General features: G+C 40.9%; 1 protein-coding gene across 6 annotated transcripts in view; it reads right to left on the bottom strand.

Annotated features, from left to right (window-relative positions):
• Nucleotides 1-20,929, bottom strand: part of KATNAL2 (katanin catalytic subunit A1 like 2) — a 29,601-nt gene that overhangs the window by 4,868 nt on the left and 3,804 nt on the right. For 3 of the 6 annotated variants that reach the window (XM_027885696.1, XM_027885719.1, XM_027885735.1), the window contains exons 2-13: nt 16,990-17,060; nt 16,434-16,600; nt 14,375-14,417; nt 13,835-13,955; nt 12,705-12,815; nt 12,129-12,227; nt 11,405-11,482; nt 8,302-8,400; nt 7,689-7,752; nt 6,316-6,434; nt 4,171-4,262; nt 2,619-2,729 (exon numbers count right to left, since the gene is read on the bottom strand). In XM_027885696.1, the coding sequence (XP_027741497.1) occupies nt 2,619-2,729; nt 4,171-4,262; nt 6,316-6,434; nt 7,689-7,752; nt 8,302-8,400; nt 11,405-11,482; nt 12,129-12,227; nt 12,705-12,815; nt 13,835-13,955; nt 14,375-14,417; nt 16,434-16,600; nt 16,990-17,060 (1,175 nt within the window). Of the gene's footprint in view, nt 1-2,618; nt 2,730-4,170; nt 4,263-6,315; nt 6,435-7,688; nt 7,753-8,301; nt 8,401-11,404; nt 11,483-12,128; nt 12,228-12,704; nt 12,816-13,834; nt 13,956-14,374; nt 14,418-16,433; nt 16,601-16,989; nt 17,134-20,929 lie in introns of all 6 variants that reach the window. The other 3 variants (XM_027885713.1, XM_027885705.1, XM_027885727.1) reach the window with 3 other exon arrangements.

The raw sequence follows: 20,929 nt of genomic DNA, 5'->3' as shown, positions 1-20,929 counted from the left end.
ATTAAATATTCTCGTGGAGCTGAATTCTGGGTCTGACAGTGGGACTAAATGTCACTTATTACTCATAAAACCAATCTGTAAATATATACAGTTGAGATCTAAAGAGAGATTCAATCCCTGCTGACCTCTCTGGAGGCAGATACTCCCAAGTTTCCTTGAGGCTAGTGAGCCCAGTGATGCTCACGACTTTCACTAGCTTTCCATTCCCCTAAGGCACCTTTCCAAGCACACATTCAGCCACTTCTTAAAGCATTTTCTCTGTGGTAGGGACATTTCTGCCAGACAACCTCATCAGGACATTCATAGGTTGGATTTGCTTAAGAAAGAGCAAAATCCAACCTGCCCAAAAGAGAGAAAGTCCAAAAGGAAGTTCTAAGCTCTCGGGTAAAAGTTTCAGAAGTGAGAGCTGGCTTCTCACAACATCTCAGCTGCCACCCTTATATCAACACAGACTGCTTGCTTCCTTTTGGAGGCAAGTTCCTGCAAAATAGAAGTCTTTTTAATTTGGATCGACCTGAAAAAAAATGCTGTGTCAATTGAGCTGTTTCAAAGAAGCAACTTTGCAGGCATTTTCACTTCAGTATTACAAAAATGATCCCAAATCAAAACGTGTAAAACACTCAAAACTGAACTCCGTAATTTCTGCGTGACTTCCCAGGAAGAGTTTATTGCTTGTGTAAGGCAGACACAGGCTAACAAGACTCATGCAGGAATCACTATGCATGGATAATTATCTCACAGGATTAATTTCAGTCCGTGGAAAGGTGCAATGCACTGCTCAGAGTCTCTCCTTCTAAAAGGGCAGTGATGCTGCGGTAACATAAACATTTACAGTGTATTAGTAACAAACCATAAAGATACATAGATTATTAACGTTTGTCATGGATTATTAATGCATATTAATGCATTAATTCTCTTTCAAACTTGACTGTCCAGTTATTTCTTTTTCCGCATTTTCCTACATAACTGGAACATAATTAGAATTCTGCTCCGTTCCTTTCACGTAGCTACTGAAACACAAAATGGGGTGGATTTTGTACTGATTTAAATTCATGAGTTTGTCCAAGGCATAAATCCCCCAAACTAGCACACAGACTCAGCTATTATGGCTATAAAAGCCTGTGATGGCTCTGTAGTCACACTGTTGGGTAGGAACCAGCCCAACTTGTACACAAAATTTAGGTGTCCACACAGCCATTCTACCACTTAAAGAGCCCTAAATGGTCTGGGCAAACCACAGACAGAGGGGCAGCCTCTGAATATGCTGCCATTTGGCACTTGAATCGGGATCCACATCCTCCTGCTTCTCTGAAGGACTGAGGCTTCTCAGCCCCAACGGGCCAGGCTTACAGGCCACATGGGACTGATGGAAAATACTACCTCTGAGCCTCAGTTCTCAGGCACCAACATCACTTCTGTTGTTTAACTCTCTTTTCCTCTTCCCTGGGCCTTTCAGCCAGGCCTGACAAAAAGGGGATCAGCTGAGGAGAGGAATAAAATGTTAGCACAGACATTGTGAGGGAACATCAGGTGGTGTGTCATGACTGAGAGGTAAAACTGTGTCTTAGACAAAATAAAATAAAAAATAAATAAAATACAATAAAATGCACCGGGAGTTGAAGTACTCAAAAGCAAGATGTGGATACACACTCTGTGCCACTCAGACTCAGACACACCCAGCAGACTGCTCAGAGCCCAGAGCCCTCCAGTCACAAAGAGAGGCTTTTCCAGCATTTCTTCCAACGGCAACCCCATAAGAATGAGCCAAAAATCACTAATCATGAAAAACTATCCATGAATGAAGCCTGCTGTTTGTGGGTGCAGTGCCCCTTCTGGCTCCCAGCTGGTTTTGGGTGCCCTGCTCTGTGGCTGTCACAGGGCAGAACTGGGTGTCACCTCAACAAACAAAGTGCCTTTAATGTCAAATTTCAAGTGTTGCCACTTGAAATGCTGCTGATCCACTGTTCACACAGGTCATTCCTGGGATCACCTTCCACTGGGCTACCCCAAATGTTTCCCAGACCATGGTTTGAGGTTCCCTGGAAACAGGACTGCTGTTTTCTCCTTTTCTGACTCCCAGCTCGTAGCTCTGCATTGGAGATGGGAATAGGTCTGTGTGCCTTTGGACACAGTTTGAGAAACAATATGATGAAATGCTCTTGTTCCAGTCTCAAATTGTTTATTCTTCTATACTAAATTATGTTAAGAAAACTGAGGAATTATGCCCCTCAACTATCCAAAGTCCCTTTTCATATCAATAAAATCCAACATTCCTATTTATGGAGTATCCTTCTAAGCACCAGATGTTTTAAGCACCTTAGAGTTCCAGGCTGAAACCCTTCTTAGCTTAAACATAGTAAATAACTTGCCTATAAATTCAAATACTCCATTTTAAATATTAGCAGCTGTAGGACCAGCATATGTTGACTTTATTATGGATTATTCTCATGTGACACAAATAGCAAGAATTGAAGAGTTTAAAAGTAAAAGCTCCAAATTAATCTTTAAATGCTTTAACCAAATATCAAGGCTTTTCCTGCAGAAGTCTAAATAAAATCTTTATCTGTGCTTAGAAGCTCATGAAAATGTATTCAAAATGTACTCTCTGGATCTCTTACCATGGCAGATTGGAAGCTGCTAAAACAAATACAAGATCATCAGATCGGGCCAAGCCATCCATCTGCACCAGTAATTCTGTTTTCATCCGCCGACTTCCTTCATGTTCACCACTACCAAGATTCAGAGAAATATTATTTGCTCAGTGCATTAAAGTAATCATCTTTATTTATACAGTGTCATTCACAGCAACTGAGCCCCTGTCACAGTTTTGCCCCAGTTCAAAGCATGATTAAGCTCCATTAGCTAACATCTAAGCATTAAAATCAAGCTTTCTAATGATTACTTAAATGGACTCTTTCCAGTGCATTAAAGTGAGGTGAATTCACTAGTACTGAATCCAAAGAAAATATTAATTTTTATTTTTTTTCCTTCATATTAATCTCCACTCAACGCTGACGTTTACTGGACAACAGCTAAGGCTTTGATTGATTGATTAACGGATCTATACAAGGGAATTTTTACAGTGTGATAGTTGCCATTTAAATAACTAACACATCCACCTATTCAGGGTGGCATTTTTCTATGAGTGAATATTAAGTGTCCACAAGAAGACACACTAACTACTGAGTTCAGCATGATGCAAAACGTTCTGTCAAGAGCAAGCAGAAAAATATGCCTCAATGACATGAATTTAAAAATGGGGCAGAGACCACACAGAAAGGATCCTTCCTCAAAAAAAAAAAAAAAAAAGGAGAACTTCAGCAAAGTCCTAAGAGTTCTGGCCCTGATCCAGGTAATCAGTTTTGTAGAAAACCAGCTGGAACTCTTGGTTCCAGATGTGGAACTCTTGGAAACTCCTGGATTGAGCCCAGGGAAAACATCAGGGCCTTAGATGGCAAGTGCTGCACTTCAGGTTTAATGGCTTATTTCTGCAAAGGCATCCTCACATCAGTGCCAAGTCAGTATTTAATAAGGATATGTAAAAATACATCTAGGAAGGCAAAATTTGGGTCATAATTAGTATCTATTAACTGAGAATGATTAGAAGTAGTATCTTTAAAATAGGGCATATTCTCTTTATAAATGGCAAACAAGAAATTATATAACCGAGCATGTAATTCACTGTACATAAAATCCACTGTAGTGGGTTCCTAAAGGTTATAACAATAGTTTTACATTTCTCCTGCTCCTTTCCCACCCCTAACCTTTTCAATCAGTTTTTTAACTATAAACTGTCTATGCCTTGGGTGAAAATAGTAATATCCAACCATTCCTGCAACTGGAAGTTCTGACAATGCCACCAAAATCTGTCCCATTAATGAAAATGCCATTCCAGTGTGTACACTCCATATTACTCTGCTATGCCTAAGCTTGTCCAAAGTGTAAAAAAACCATCTGACAATTCATCTGTTGTTTCCCCCACCACTGCCCTTATTTCCACTCCAAATCCCTGACTTTAAAATACAGCACCACTGGTTATACACACTTGCTGCCCGCCTAAGCCCCTTGCTCATCCTCACACAACCTGCCTTTCACTCTTGCTTCTCTTCTGCAACTGAAAAAACCCTCCACCCCACTCTTCAAATCCCCCAAAGTGGTCCCATCAGTTACCCAGGAGCAGTGCCTCTTTGACTCATAACTGACTCCAGCTCATCCAAGAAAATTGTGGAAGGAGCGTGGTAGCGGGCGAGCTCAAACAACACCTGTTCAGAGAGAAGAGTAAATGTGAAGGGAACTGGCACAAAAGGGCATCAAGGACCACTGGCATGCAAGACAAATAACAGCACCCACATTCCAAGGGATGTCTGCTGGGAAAAACCTCTGGGTAGGCTGAGGGTCCCTGAATCCTCTCAAATTCTGAGAGGTTTGTAAAGGAGATATAAAGAACACAGCCTTGTAATCCTGTCTTTATGTGTAAATCTTTCTGGCTAAATCCTATCAGAGTACCCTGAGAATAATGGGATAGAAGAAAATGATCCATCAGAGGATTCTGGGAACTCCTAAATTGTTATCAGAGATTAAACAAGTGCCTTTTGTTGTTGCTCCATTTTAGTTTTTTTTTTTTTTTTTAAATAAGGATTTGAGAAAAAAAATATAAGTCAGCTGAATCATAATGAAAGAAAACGGACTGATTCTCTTGATAAGAATCAAGCAGTTATTTTGGTTTTATTTCTGGTGAAAACAAGCATAAATTGCTTGACCAATCAAGATTAAAAAATGGACTATTAAGCTGACACAAAAAATGTGGGTCTGCCCTTCGGAGAAGGAAGTTTCATCATGTTTTTCCATAAACACGGAAAGGCCTGTATTAGCACTAAGAACACAATGCCAGTTCTTCTAGACTAAAGCGTTCTTTGAGTTTTTAAATAAGTATCACTAGCAATACATATTGATCCAGCACTTTTTAATCTGAACACTTAAACAAAGCAGATTTTAAAAGATATGTATTATATTCATCACTTTGAATATGAAACACAGGGTTTAAAGTATTTGCCCAGAGTCACAAGTAGACCATGACCAATTTTACTAGAAATCTGAAATATAAAATCACAGAAATACTGTGTAGAACTGAGGAAAAGAGGATGAGTGGACATGCCTCCAAATGACCACAAAACCCATGTATCCTTCCCACAACTTCAGAAAACTCCTGCACCAGCCTCATGTGATCTTGGGATATAAACACAATACTTTTCTTAGAGCTCTCCTGATCCACAATCTCATTTCACTTTTTGATTCTGCCGAAAACTCAGCTAACGGTAAAATGCCACAAATTCAATATAAATGCAAGTGCTGCAGCATGTTCACAAAAACCTTTTGGATAACGGTGTTGAAAAACAGACTGTCCCACCCTTACTGTTGCCAGAAAGGAAAAGTCCAGGAAGCTACTGAGACAGGTGTCAAGAGGATCAGTAACAGGAGGGGAATGTCAGGAGAAAAATGTGCCATTTTAAAGGTACAAGAAGGCAAGAAGAATAATTGTGCTGCAGACATCGCCAGCATTTCAAGAAAGATTACAATGCTTGGAATGCCACTTGCAGGGTCCAAAGTGTAGCCTAAGAGATCACAGAATCACAGATGACCATAAAGGAAGGTCTTAAGGGCTTGTGGATTTCTTACATGGAAATGGTGGACATTATGGAGTGATTCTGATGGGTATCCCAGGGCAAGGACGTTACACCTGAATTTTTCTGGACCACAGCTGAGCTATGAATGCTCCTTCCTAGTCTATATTAAAAAATACATTTACCTATTTACCATTAAACTACCTTCCTTAAAACATTACATGTGCATTTGAGCATCAGATCTTTGTGACAAGGGAACTGTCAACTTTGTGCCATGAAGACTAAGAATAATAGGGAATTTGGTAACACTTTGTAGGAAGCCTAGGAGATGACACTTGCAAAAAGGATGTGAAGTGGTCTGAAGGGGTCACTAAGCAAACACTACTTCAGTTAGGAACTCTGCTTGTCTGTCTGTCCTTCACTGAGTCAGAGACCTTTGCTGCCTTCAGAACATCTGCTTCATCTTACATCACAGAACCAAAGTGCCACAGCAAGATTCCACTACGAGACTTGTGCAGAAGTGATGTTACACACATTTTAAGAACTAGGTATGATCAAAGTCATGTTTTGTCTAAGTCAGGAAATATTATGAGCACCAGAGGAACATCTGCATTCCAGTTCTGTGTCTAACCCCAGTTCTTCAAGAGGGAACCTGATGTTTGTAAATTATAATGAATGAGAGAGTAATTCTTACCCGGACAAGTTTCTCTGAATCACCTCTCCATTTGCTGACAATGGTGGATGCTGATATGTTGAAAAAGGTTGTGTTGCATTCTGTGGCAACAGCCTTAGCAAGCAAAGTTTTTCCAGTACCTACAAACAACAGTGTTTGAGAAATTCACTCTCTAAGGGAAGACAATGCAAACATTTGAATAATTCCCCTCCTCACACTACCAGTCAAGTAAAATAGTCATAGTATGGTTTGGGTTTGGAAGGGATCTTAAAGCTCATCTCATTCCAACCCACTGCCATGGGCAAGGACAGCTTCCACTAACCAGGTTGCTCCAAGCTGTGTCCAACCTGGCCTTGGACACTTCCAGGGATGGGGCAGCCACAGCTTCTCTGGGAAACCTGTGCCAGTATTTTACCACCCTCACAGGGAACAATTCCTTCTCAGGATCCCATCTAACCCTGCCCTCTGGCAGTTTGGAGCCATTCCCCCTCCTGCTGTCCCTCCATCCCTTGTCCCCAGTCCCTCTCCAGCTCTCCTGGAGCCCCTTTAGGCCCTGCAAGGGGCTCTCAGGTCTCCCTGGATCCTTCTCTTCTCCAGGTGAACCCCCCCAGCTCTCCCAGCCTGGCTCCAGAGCAGAGGGGCTCCAGCCCTGGGAGCAGGTTGTGGCCCTTCCAGACTGCCCCTGTCTGGGGCAACTCAGGTAATATAGCACTGCAAATGCACTTCCCAAGGTCTGAAGCAGGACATGCTGATATGGTCAGGTGCCTGCTGTGGCAAAGACGTCTGAACATTCACAGGAACAAATGGAGCTCACTGCAGTGGCAGCCTCTGCATCCTGACTCAAGTGGTTCTTATGCCCTGTGTCCCCTTCCAGCCACACTCATGGTGGTGGAGCTTTTGTCAAGAAGGGGCAGAGGGAGCAGGGAAGCTGTGCTGACACACCCACAAAAACACACAACTGGCCCAGCAGAGGGCAAAGTTTCCACCCTATTCCCAAAACAACCCCCAAAAACAGAAGAAAGGAAGGACATTTTCACTGAGGATATGAGTCCATGACAGATCTATTCACATATCAGAGGATCAGGTCATGCCAAACTTGATTAATATGGTCCAAGATGAGTAAAAACAGGGGTATGAGTTTTCAGGTCTCTGAATTTTTACCATAAGCACTGTTTCTGGATGATTCAGGTGTAAAAAATAGTCAAGGCTCATGAGAAAGGCCAGGTTTGAGTGCTAGAGATGGACATAATCATCCAACACTCTCTTCTTTTAACTCACATCACAGAACAGGTTCTTTTCTAACATACTTGATCTAATTAGCATCAATGATTTATGTATGGGACAAAACCAGAAGCAGTGATGAACACAGAGATATGGTATAAAGCTCTCCATACCCGGTGGTCCATAGAGCAACAACCCTTTCCAAGGGGACAGAATGCCAGTAAACAGCTCTGGGTACTGTGGAAACAGAAAAGTAATTCAGGGATTAAAAATGTATCATCTGTAACAAATTGTGAGGAATTCTAGTCCCCACCTTCACTGCTCCTAACACATTCAGGTAACACACAAAATCTGAAAAGGGACACAAAAACACACCAAACAATGTAGTATGTATGATCTGAATACTGATAAAAATCCTTTATTTAGCATTTGAAATCTGTTTTAAGTGATTTTTTTCAAATGCAACTGATTTCATATTCTCTTCTGTAAGTAATTTTTCATGGAATTAATATAGGCCAAATCCAGCACTTCTTACATAGTCAAAGGTGCCAAAAAATTTGACTTACCACATTTTAATGCGTTAATTTTAATACTGAAAGGTCATTTTTCTATAGGAAATGCAATTTCAGACAGAACAGGAATAGTTCTAACAGGAACAGAAGTAGTTCTAACATGAACCGCTTACAAAAGCACAGAAATAGTAAGAACTCTAAAACAACACCGTAATTACAAGGAAAATGCTCAGGAGCCCAACACCAGTTTTCCCAAAACTATGTAGGACTTTACCTTTATGGGATAAACAACTGCTTCCTTGACCAGCCTTTTAGCTGCATCCAGTCCTATAATATCATCCCACTTCACGTTGGGCTTATGGAGATAAATGTCCTGCAACACACATCACATTTTGTTAGTAAAACTCCTTCTGCACCGGGATAATGACCTCTGGCAAAGTAAAAGGATCGACTCAGAGATAAAATAAAAGTGCTGTTAAGGGATACAAGCTGTATTATTTAACCCCACATATTTCCCTCAAGCTTCCCCTCCAGCCCCCAGTCTCCCTGATGTATTCCTGCCAAATGTACTCACTCTCAGATATGTTTTGTGTTAGTTTGGCTCACTAACCAGCCAACACATGAAGAACTATCACGATATGAAGGGTCACCAACCCTAATATTTTGCCTCTGTTGCTGGCAAGTATGGGATGTTTAAAAAACAGAAGTATAAGCAATAGTATCGATATATTGGTTCAAATTTATATCCACAAGTGTACTTCAACAGGACTTCAGTAATTCAAATCCCATCCTAGTCTTTGAGTTCAAACACCTTTTGACATTCATTCTTCAGCGAATTTCTCTTCCCTCTTTTTACAACGTGTTTATTCTGTAGCCACTGTGAAATGTGAAAATACTTTTTGTTTTTCTAAACTTGATGCTTGGTAACTTTATGGCTGCACCGATTACTTATATTATTACTCATGTTATAAGTAACACTGAAAAACTGCTATTTATCCCACACTATGCAAGATTTTATAAGCTGCAAGAAAAGCTGTGAGAAACTCTGCAACAGGAGGAAAATTTTCCCCTAAGCTTCTATCAAAAGATAGTCAGTAATTAGTCTATGCCCTGAAGCACTCACTAAATTAATTTCATTTAATTCATCAAACTTTCCAAATCTTCTATGAATCTTTCCATTTGCCTTAGAAATATTTTGTGGCTTTCTGTTCCAGAGGCTAATTGTTCTGCAAAAAAGTTTCCTATCCTCAATACAGATACTAAAGATAAGTTCTGCTCTCCAATAAAAACAGCCCCTGTAGACTGAAGAAGGATTATGGGCTTGTATCCAAGGGGAAAAGTTGATTTAATACAATTAGAAAAAATTATTTATATAGAGTAGATTGCACTTTCCCTTTCTATTAACAGCAAATTAAGATGAATCAGATTTCTGATATTAAGTAGAGGCTTCCATAACTGTTTCCAAATTAAATTAGATTGTGTTATGAAATAGATACTACATGCTCTTTATTTTTATTGATTTATACAGTGTCAATTACCACAGCAATTAGGAACATACCATAATGCAGCACAATGCAAAAAATATAACATAATGGAGGGAAAGCAACTGTATTGCTTTCTTGCTAATGCAGCAGCAGGAACATCACTACTTTAAAGGTTTACCACAAATTAAAAGACCAGACAGGAACTGAGATGAACGAGACTTTTCTTACTTTAAGGTCAAAAGTTTCTTAATACTTGAATTCTACCAAACTTCAAATGCAAGACTTGCAGGCCAAGAATTTGGGCCATACACAGCTATGAACAAATCACTCAGCAAAATATTCCAGGCTTCTTTTAAACAGATGATATAAGTACACGGGAGCAACAGCTGAAACCATTTCTGATGACCATATCCAGAAAGACTCACAACACTACCACACACTGTGATACTAAGAAGCCTTCTGGATGAACGCCTCGTCCAAAGGTGATGCATGCAAAGCTGATTTGTAGCCACTGATCCCCAGCAGCCCAGGGACTGTTTGTTGGACTACACCTCAACCCGTGAGTGAAATGAAATGGTGCTGACCACCTCGTGGAACCCTCCAGGTGTCAAACTTCCCATCCCGGAAGAATCCCCAATCTGTCCTGGGTGCATCACTGGTGCTGCTCGTGCAGCTCCTGTGCTGGGATGAGGGTGCTGCTCACAGAGCCTGCAGTTACAGCATCTCTCAGCTGCACCAGCTGAGAAGAGATAGGAGAACAGACCCTGCAGCTGCACAAAGCAAAGCACAGGACCAGTGCTAGCCCAGTGGCCCCAGAGCTGTCCCAGCCGTGGTGCGGCAGCAGGGCTGGCACTGCTGAGGCTCCTCCAGTGCTGGGGCAGTTCTGGGCCCTCAGACAGGAGAGACCCTGAGGGGCTGGAGCGTGTGCAGGGAAGGGAACGGAGCTGGGGAAGGGGCTGGAGCAGCAGGAGCGGCTGAGGGAGCTGGGGGGGCTCATCCTGGAGAAAAGGAGGCTCGGGGGGGACCTTCTGGCTCTGCAACCCCCTGACAAGAGCAGGCAACCGGGGGGAGATCGGGCTCTGCTCCCAGAGAACAAGAGACAGGATGAGAGGAAATGGCCTCAAGTTGCACAAGGGGAGGTTTAGGTTGGACATCAGGGAAAATTTCTTCATGAAAAGTGTTATCAAGTCTAGGAACAGGCTGCCCAGGGCGGTGTTGGAGTCCCCATCCCTGGAGGGATTTAAAAGCCCTGTGGATGTGGCACTTGGGGACATGGGTTAGTGGCGGCCTTGGCAGTGCTGGGGGAACAGATGGACTTGATGGTCTTAGAGGGCTCTTCCAACCTAACCAATTCTGTGATTCTGTGATTCTAAACAATGCAGGAATATCAGGGTTTAATGATGATTTTTTTTTTTAGTAGATATATTCAGATTCAGATACTGGTGTGACACTGCCACACTGCCGAAAGCCCAATGCCTTGAAGGGAAACTGCACCCACAGGGTTGAATCAAGTTTTTTCCCAGCACTACATCACAATTAAACAATACATCAGATGATAGTTAGTATTAACTAATATATTTAAATCTCTCTTTTCAGAGAAGAACTGTAATTTTTCTGTAGCAATAAGAACAAAGGGAAAAGCCACAACAGTCTCCATAGCATGATTAGATTACATGTTCCCCATTAGAAAGGAATGGTCGTAATTCCTCCCATTGTGCATCAAAAAGAAACAACCTGTAAAGAAGTGACTTGTTGGGAGGTGCATGGAAAGAAAATTAGCTTGCATATTCAAGAATAAGCACTCTCACTGACAGTAAAAAGAAACAAAACCAGCATTCTCAGATGACAAAGATAACCAACACCTCAATAAACTAACATGGAGATTGATCTTACTTTGCTTACAACCATTGCAAGCTCCCTCATCTCACCAGTCATGCCAATAAAGGCACTAAGGGGTTTCAATAATCGTTCCTGAAAAAGAAAAACATAAGTTCCTGTCAGACTTCAAATATTTTTAGACAGACAAACTATTAAATACTTCTTTAAAAGCTGGTATGTGGTAGTAATATCGACTGTTACAGGTGCAGAAACTTGGATATTAATGAAGATTTTGAAGTAAGCCATTTTTGCAGTAAGGCAGACTGGCTGGCACGTGATCTGGGTGCACTGTCTGAGAAGTCTGGCTTGTGTCAAGGAGTGATTACCGAAAATTTACCTCAGCCATCTAAACTCTGCTGCTGTCTCAGCTGAGATGAATGCTAAAAACATACTGCATTCAAAGGAACCAGAATTTCACCCTCAGAAGTTCTGTGAGTTTCTGCAATTATTATTATTATTATTATTATTATTATTATTATTATTATTATTATTATTATTATTTTCATCATAAGGTATCATTTCTATTTGTTGGATGTTCAAAAAGTAAGCAATTGTCAACAAATTAAGCCAGTATCAAGTATGACTGTCCTTTCAAGAAGGAAATACCCCTCTCAGAAATCTAAGCCCCCTTTTAGCATTTGGGAACAAAGACAACATTGTTGCAGTATTTTATTTTTTTCCTGGTTATGTAAAACTCATTTTATTATTACTGGGTGGAAACATGAACGGAAACACTTACTGAGGGATCTGGATCACAATTAAGGCTGTTCAAGGCAATTTCATTTGGTGACATTCGGACAGCATCCTGAATCATCCCATGGAAGTCAATTACTTGGCCCTAAAGGAGAAAATAATGTTGTAATAGGCCCTACCCATGATGGTAGCCCTACACTGGACCAAATTTTGTTGGCAGTTACAGGGCCTCCCTTACTGCATATACAGTCCTAATTATGGCAAAAAATAGACCACAAAATCTGCAGTAGCAACAAGAGTAGAACACATACCTCAGCCATTGAAACAATTTAACTACAGAGCCTCTTATCATCTCATCTAGGAATTCAAAATTTATCTTCAACTTTAGGTATTACCACTGGGTTTTAAAAACAAAAAATATTCTTCCTTCTTAAGTATGTCCAAATTTGTATTTAATGCAAACAGAGCTTCCTATGCAAAGAATTGTTACCCAGATCATAAAATTGACCCTTCAGCTGATTATATAGGAACGTTTTATATAAAAATAGAGAGCTAACATTTGATAATTTTTAAAACCTTTGTGGTTTTTAATCCGTACATATTTCTATGATAAATCACATGCCAGGTTTCCACCAACCTTTCTTGGGTGAGGGCTGTCTCCTCCAGGTTTGCTGATTGCTGAGATGCTTAAGCCGAAGTCAGGTTGATCAAGAGTAACTGCACTGTCACTACTCTAAAAAAAAAAAAAAAACCACAAATAAATTTTTAAAAAGACGTGTTGCCAAGTAGATGAATTGAAAATATTACATTATAGGTATCATCCCACCTTTTCATATATGCCCAGATGAACTGTATCATTACACAGAAGTTCCAAGAGTAATCCCATACTTGTCAGACCAACACCACTTACATTTAGTTAGGCTTCATCTGACTGGTGTCAGCAGTGAAAGCCACAGCTCCAGAGCTTAGCAGTCCACTTATTCCATGTACAGGGCAGGAAACTGCACTTTATACAGTTGTAAGAGGCAACACTTATGAACAGTAGAAATTACAGGCAAATGTAAGGTACAGAACCTCAACTCAGAGATGAGGAGCTATTACATATTCACTCCACAGAAGTTATTGCTGTAAAATCCAAAAGGTAATGTTTGGGGGTTTTTTAGGGGTAAAAACAGGTCAGATTCCTCTTTGTGCAGAAATATAGACAAGCCCTTAAAAAAAGGTGGAACAGACACAGTGCTTGCCCACCAACCTGCTACTCCTGGGCCACCCTCTGTAAGGGATGATAATAAAGTGGATTTCACAGTTACCTTAACCAAATGAGACTCCCAGCATTGAAAATTACAGGGCCAAACTACTCCCCCAGTCTCAAACACCTTATGCACTGCGAAGATGCTTACAACTCACACCTGACTAACCTGACTTTCTGTTTGACTTGTTTGTCTTGCTTTCTGGCACTAAAGGATGAATATGCTGGTATTAATGAGAAAACTGATTGCTTTCACTGTAAGTTGGATTATATCACTCCTTTTCCTCCAGTTTTTGCCTGTGACTTGCCCCCCAACTCACAGCCAGAAAACATGTTCTTTTGAAGTCTTTCACCTATAATCCTTGAATTACACAATCAAAAAAGCCCATTAGTTGCACAGTTATTAATGGTGTGACTCCCATACACTTGCTGCCTATAGACTCTCAAAAATAAAATCACATTAATTTCAACTGTAATGGTACCAAGGTAAAACATGTTTAAACCTGTCTGGGGCTCTCCTTGGCAGATGATTTAGGTTCTGTTGTACTTCCAGAAGTTTTTGACGCAGTGTGGTGCACCGTCTGCACCTTGAGCCTTGGTATATTTTGAGAAGAGCTTGCTGCCCTAGAATTAAAAAAAAAAAAGAAGAAAAGAAGAAAAGAAGAAGAAAAAAAAAAAAGCCTTTTCACAACTTCTTTTTTTCCTTCCAAATACCAAAGGAAGGCAAGTTTTCAAATAAAGCAGTTTTGGGATAACTTTGCTCCTGCTGAAGCTATGGCATCAATTTCAATCGCAGCAGAGTTCAATGCTTACTGTTTACAAACACCTCACCCTACCTTACCCACACTGCAGAAACTTTGCAAATTGGCTGCCTCTCCATTTGGGAAACAAGTCTCTATTTGCCTGTAATACATCTCACAGTCATCAGCACAGCCCTGGGCTTTAGTATTCCTGAGGTATCACAACATTATTTTAACCAGGGGGCATATTGTTTTTACAGGAAAATTTTCTGCCCAGAAAAACACCTCACATGTTTCTCTTACCTTCTTGGTCTTCCCCCAGTTCGCAGCTGTTGTTTATTTTCGGCTGTGGCAAAATCAACATTGAAATGGAAAACAATTAAGGACAGAAAAAAAAGGCAATTTGACTTTTTTTTTTCCTCCCTTCAAAAATATTTGTAAGCATACATCAGTGACGTTGGAAATAACAATGCATAAGCAGGATCAGTATGATAATATAAGCACTGCAAGCTTGCAAAAACTTTTTGAAAACAAACTGACATTGGTGAGAGCAGTTTTGCTTCAAGCTTATTCTGGTTTAGGCTCATTCAGTCTTTGGCTCCTCTGCTTACATTTTAAAACCAGTATCATGTTCACATGGGCACTACCAGAAATTAGATTAAGCACAATAATTTAATATATCACACTGAATGCTTATTTAATGCTAATAATTTTTTCATTGCTGAATTGGGAAATATGGATTTGCCTTACTCCTCTTCATAATAATCAAGTTCAACATAACAAGACAGAATAAAAGTCACATTGCAGGGCTGGTTATCAAACTATGCTATTTTTTGGTGTTTATATAATTTGAAACAAATTCTGTCAAAGGAAAGTTTTTTGTTTTTTGTGTTTTTTTCCCCACAAAATATCAAACTCTCAAAGCCCAGATGTGAACTCATAAAGCCGAGGGTTTGTGCCCTACCAGCAGCACAGTCCTGGTTGTTCCAAAACATGTCTCCTATCAGTGTTCTCTGTACAGCACTCTGCCACTCAAGATTCTCCCACACTCACATAAAATAATCCTCCCCAAACAGCTCTTTCCCTCAAAGAGCTTGGGAACGCAGAGGCAGCAGAGCCCACAGATAAACTTGTGACCCCGGGGGTTTGTCTGTAATACTTCCAACTGGAGCCCAGCACGGAAGTGACCAAGTTAGTTCTCCAGGACTTCCCGAGAGCATTGCAAAGAGTTTAGCAGGAAGGAGCACCACACTAAGCCTTTTGTTTAGATACACATATCTGACCATGGGAACAGTTTAGGGCACCTTGCAAACGACATGCATGAGAGGAGGCTGCTTACACTTCAGGGAAAAAGGATGATGCCTCCCTGCCAGCACAGTCACAACTGAGCTTGGATAATGCCAGAGTACTCCAAGTCTGAGTAGCTTTACTGACAAAAAAAATGCATACTGAGAGCTTTTAAATGTCCCAGAGCGGCTTTCTAGGAATTGGGTTTTTTCCCTTCAATCATGGATTGAGCCTTGACTACCACTCAGTTTGACTAAGATGTGAACAAATGCTTTGTAATACATTTTCACCCTTGATTCATGACAAATCCCTTTGGTTTTGTCCTGCAAGGCTGTTCCTTTTTGTACTAACACCAATCACAGGTTCTAGATGCACACACCTTTTTCATGCAAATAATCACAGAATCCTTTAGGTTGGAAAAGCCCTCCAAGGCCATCAAGTCCAACCATTCCCCCAGCACTGCCAAGGCCACCACTAACCCATGTCCCCAGCTGCCACTTCCATAGGGCTTTTAAATCCCTCCAGGGATGGGGACCCCAGCACTGCCCTGGGCAGCTGTGCCAGGGCTGGCTGGACAACCCTCTCCATGAAGAAATTTTCCCAATATCCAGTTCAAATCTGTATCCTTCAAGCTCTTCATCACTGATTTTTACACAGTTGTTCTTATGGCTTCTCAGGGTCATGACAGAATGCTCATATTCTGACTTGCCTTATTCTGTATCATTCTTTTACACCTCAGCCTTACTATTCTCTCTCCACGAGAAGAAAGTGAATAAATATATCTATGCCACAATGCTTTGTGCTCAGCTGACGTTTTCCACTATCACAGCAGTTTTTAAAAGACAGAAGAATGCCACTTTCTTGTTCCTCTACATAATGAGAGAAGGGAGAGGAGAAGGGCTCAAAACCCCATCTCTCAATTCTTATGTCTTCTGTGCTAGAACTATAGGTCTGTAACTGTAAGGGTTGGAACATTAAATGCTGACATACACAAAAAGGGCTGTTAGCATAGCAGGCAAACATACATTTTAGGCTTTGGAAACAAAAGCTTTCTTTTTGGAACAGAGCCACATACCAGTGTCCAGGATCCTTTTGGTAATTTTAGGATACTTTTGAAATTTTACAAAGTAATAGCTTTCATATTCCATCAAAATTGTCTCAAGATCAACGTTGTCACAAACTTCAAAGCCACGTAAACTTAATTTCGTCTCTTTTTCCAAAGCATTTGCAGCATCGACATATCTGGTAATTTTAAAAAAAAGGAACAAAGATCAAAAAACTGAGAATCATTATCTTACTCTGATTTTTAAGAGAAAAAGCAAACAACGGCATTAGTAACTACATGGTATTTTTAACTTGTCCACAACTCTATGTTTTATAAAAGTATAAACTCTATTTAAAAAAACCTTTGCTGGTTGATCTAAAGTATTTTTTAATTATAGAGATATTTTTGTTCCAGAAACTGAAACAATTTAGCAAAGTAAAATGCCAAGATATGTAATAGTAGTTTACCTCTTTCTCACATCAGCCCAAAGGCCCACACTCTTGATCCACCCAACAGAAGGACACAGGACAGGGGGTCAGACACACACAGTCCCACAAAGCAGAGCCCTGTTATTTTAAAAACATACCCTTCCTCCATTAAATAATGCAAAATTAGAATGAGGAGATTTTTCCGACGAGCTTCTGTTCGCATCTCCTCCTGTGAATTAAGACAGAACTCTAGATCAAATGTAATATTCTCTTTATTGCTGTAAACAGCATCTAAATGTAGCCTGTGGAAACAAACAAATTAAGACAGCAGCATGTAGGAACTGTAAAACAACTCACTGTTAATAAACACAAGGAAAGTGGTTTTCAATCTAATTTTTCTTACACATTATCAGGGCTACTGGATGGGTAGCAGCCTCTTCCTCGAGAAGAGAAAACTCCTTTGAGGTTGAACAAATAGCTTTCTTCCCTTACTACGGTTATGAATCTCCAACATGTTCAGGCTGCTGCATATTCCAGGGCAGGACTCTTGCAGACATCAATGCCCAGAGTCTCCAGGGGTTGTGCAAGGAAATCTAGTGCTCCAGCCTGGCTGTGTCCTTCCCTCGCAACCAGAAACCTGTTCTCTGAGTGCTTGGAGGAGGGGGCTGGAGAACAGGTCTGGGACTTGCATGGCTCTACTACCAAGACCAGCTGTTAACACTGTTGGCATCTCCTGTTTCATGGGCCTTGACATATAAACACAGCAAGTGAGACACAGACACCTGCAGAATTGTAGTGGACTGGGGTAACACCAAACTTGCATGATTTTAACACAAGAAGGACCAAAACCAGGCCTCAACACACAGAAATTTCAATATGCAGTCAGTACCACGGGTTTCTTGGCACAGAGTGGAGAACCCCAAGTCATTCACAAACAGTTCAGCAATAAAAACAAAGCAGAGTAAAACACCTCTGTCTTCATTCAGTGAAGCAGCATCTGGGGGAGCACCAGGTGCAGTATCAAGTAGGGAAAATGGGGTGGTGGAAACAGAAATCATGCCAGATGTTAGAACAAGGCCTAACTCCAGCGAAACATGCTGTCTTTGCTGAGTGGTTGCAGAGAAACCCTGAGATTTCAGGGTCATAACTGAAGTTGCTACATGAATTTTTGCTAGAAATCAGCGTGTTGACTCTGGTTGGCCTCACTGGGACTTGAAGCTGGGACCACAGGAAAAGCAGGTATGGCCAAACCCACATTTGGGGAAATAAATTCTTTCTCTCTTAGGATGCTCACATTCAGCATTGGAAAATGGAGTTGATGATCCTCGTGGGTCCATTCCAACTTGGGATATTCTGTGTATTTTATGATTCTATGATTACTTATGAGGACCCGGTGAGAGCTGAAAGAGTGGCACTTACTTAGTGGATGGGGTAAGAGCAGTAATTTCTTGCATAGCACACAAACATTCCTGATCACACTGCACAGTAATGCTGCACAGGCTCCTACTTCCCCCCTCAGTTTCCCTCCAACTGAACATCCACCCCCAAGAAAAGCCCAGCCTAAGTGTGTGACCTGCAGGGGACAGACCCACAGACCTCCATCCCCTTCATGCTGCAAACAGAGTCCCAGCATCTGTGTCAGGGACTTCTGCTGCTCTGCCTGTGCCTGGCACACTGACGTGCCAAAGGATTACTACCGGCCAAAGCTTATGTTCTCAAACCTCACAATACGCACAGAAGGAATACGAACACAAACAGGCAATTCCTCTATCCTTCAGGGTCTCTTGGAAGGAAATGTCATTACACTAAACTGCTGATACTGGAGAATCATTTATTCCTAAAATCAAAGGTGTTTGAGGGTCGTGCAAAACCAATTTACCTCTTTAGCATGCTGCTCCTTAGCCAGATTAGATCTAACTCCTCCCTCTGCTCTGTATGAATATCACATAGCATTCTGCTGCTAATTTAAACACTTAGGATAGCACAGTCAGCTATTGCTTTATCATAAAATAAAATCTGTCAGCCTCTAAAAAGTACTGGGTAGAGCAGGGAAAAGGTATCCCAGTAAGTATTTCCTGGGATGTTTGCTTCAGGGGCCACCTAGTGTCACGACTAAGAAAGGGCTGGGGTTTGCTCTTAAACACTTCCTGCAGAGTGAAAGTTGAGATTCACATATTACTAACAAGATTCACAGACTCTTCATTCTGCTTTTCTATAAAGAAGAATTAAACTGCCTGAGGAAAACTGAAGAAACCACACCCCATTTCTAGCCTTTAGATACTTTGATACCGTCTTGATGAAGTTTCTCAGGGTCCATAAGGGAGCTACAATACTGTTTGCACTTCAGTGGAGGTACCAAGATAACTTTTCTGAACCGTTCTGGTGAGAAAAGAAAACTGTGCAAATGCTTGGTAGATTAGTAACACTTGAATGAAGCAGACTGGTTCCTGTGAGCTGCTGCAACAAGAAATGAACCAATTCTGAGAACTGTCATGAGGAGAGAGAAAACACTGACATCCTGGGATGACAGGATCTTTTCCTTCTTAATTTTTGAGGTGCCAGTGCTCGAAAAAGATTTTGAATTGTGGCCCTTTTACCGTTTCTCCTGGATAATCTGAATCTTCTGAAACACGGTCGGAGGTGCAAGAAGGAAGCTGAGACTCCCACCTGTACATTCTTCAAAATGCAATTGCTCCAGATGTTTTTTTATGCTGAGAAAGATTAACTGTTGCGTTTGCCCACATATCAAAGGGCAAGGTCACAGCTACCTCTGAATACTTAAAGCACAAAATGCAAACACAGTGGCTGCCACAGAAGACAAACATATCAAGTGTTTCGTGTAATAAACATGGACACTCTTGACAAGAGAGGAATTGCCTCCGTCTGATGAACTGACAGGGCTCACTATCGATGCTTGGAACTTCCCTTGAAAAGCGTTTGCATTCTGGCATGTCTTCTGCTGCTGTTCATCCCTCTGGGTTACTCCTGCTTTCCCTAAAGCATTTTAAGTTCTAGTATAATTAGTGATACAGTGATTGGCAGCATCTCAAATACTCCATGCAGAGCCTTGCTTTGGGTATAGTACAACACTGTGCCTACGTATGAGACACCTACTTCAGCCTTGGCATAGTAATGTTCTGGCTGTGCTGACCAAGAGAAGGAAAAGTGAACCTTTACATCCATAAAGAGCCTCATCTAAAAATCAGAAGAGTTTAGACTGAGAGGTTAATTCCACCTTTAACTCATTAAAAAAGACTTGCATTAGGTTGGATCTGAAACACAAAAGAGAACATCTCTGGTCCCAGTTCTGTGAGGTTTCTATAAAAGAAAAATCAAGGACCTTACATCGTGTTACAGTTACCAAATCATGCCTCTGGTTAGTCAGTGGTGCACAGACCATTGCTTTCTGCACCAATTCCTGCCTTCACCAGTCCTATTTTACCACACACTCTTCCCAGATGTCAGTGCCAGCAGAGAACAGCTCTCTGCCCACCCTGGTCTGCCGTCCTGAACTCCAGTTTATCCTCCAGGGACTGACCCCCACTGCAAACATGTCCACAAACCATGGCCACCGTACAGACAGACACCAACACTGCCCAGGGCTTCTGCTGTACAGGGAGGAAATGGTAAATCTTAACACAGCATGAAAAAAACAGGAGTGCTTACGAGTGCAAAGTTACTTAAAATTCAGTTTAGCTTTATAGCAATTTAGCCTTCCTGTTTAATTAGTATTTAGAATTGCATGTTGTTTATAGCCACTGGTATTTCAATAGATGTTTAAATGTTTAAAGTTTAATAAGCTTCCATTCTTAAAAGAACAAAAAAATGTATGTAATTAAATTTTCAATTACTATAGGGGATTTTGGGGTCCCTGAAATTAATAAAAGCTTAAGGCACTTAAATGTGATCTTGTTTTAAAAACTAAATAGTTGAGCACTTAACTAATTAGCTCCAACATTTACAGTGCTATTTTATTTATTTCTAGCTTAACAAAAGAGCACTACACACTCCTTTCTCTGAGTCAATTGAAATTAAACTCTAATAGAGTTGTGCATCTTCAAATGCAACTGTTTGTTTAGTCATTTCCACACCTTTTCC

This window comes from Empidonax traillii, unplaced genomic scaffold, assembly GCF_003031625.1.
Source record: "Empidonax traillii isolate 1590-97213 ecotype Southwest subspecies unplaced genomic scaffold, ASM303162v1 scaffold10:size5872457, whole genome shotgun sequence".
Lineage (NCBI taxonomy): Eukaryota > Metazoa > Chordata > Aves > Passeriformes > Tyrannidae > Empidonax > Empidonax traillii.
Note: the sequence above shows the minus strand (reverse complement) of the source record. Positions and strands in the feature narration are given on the sequence as shown.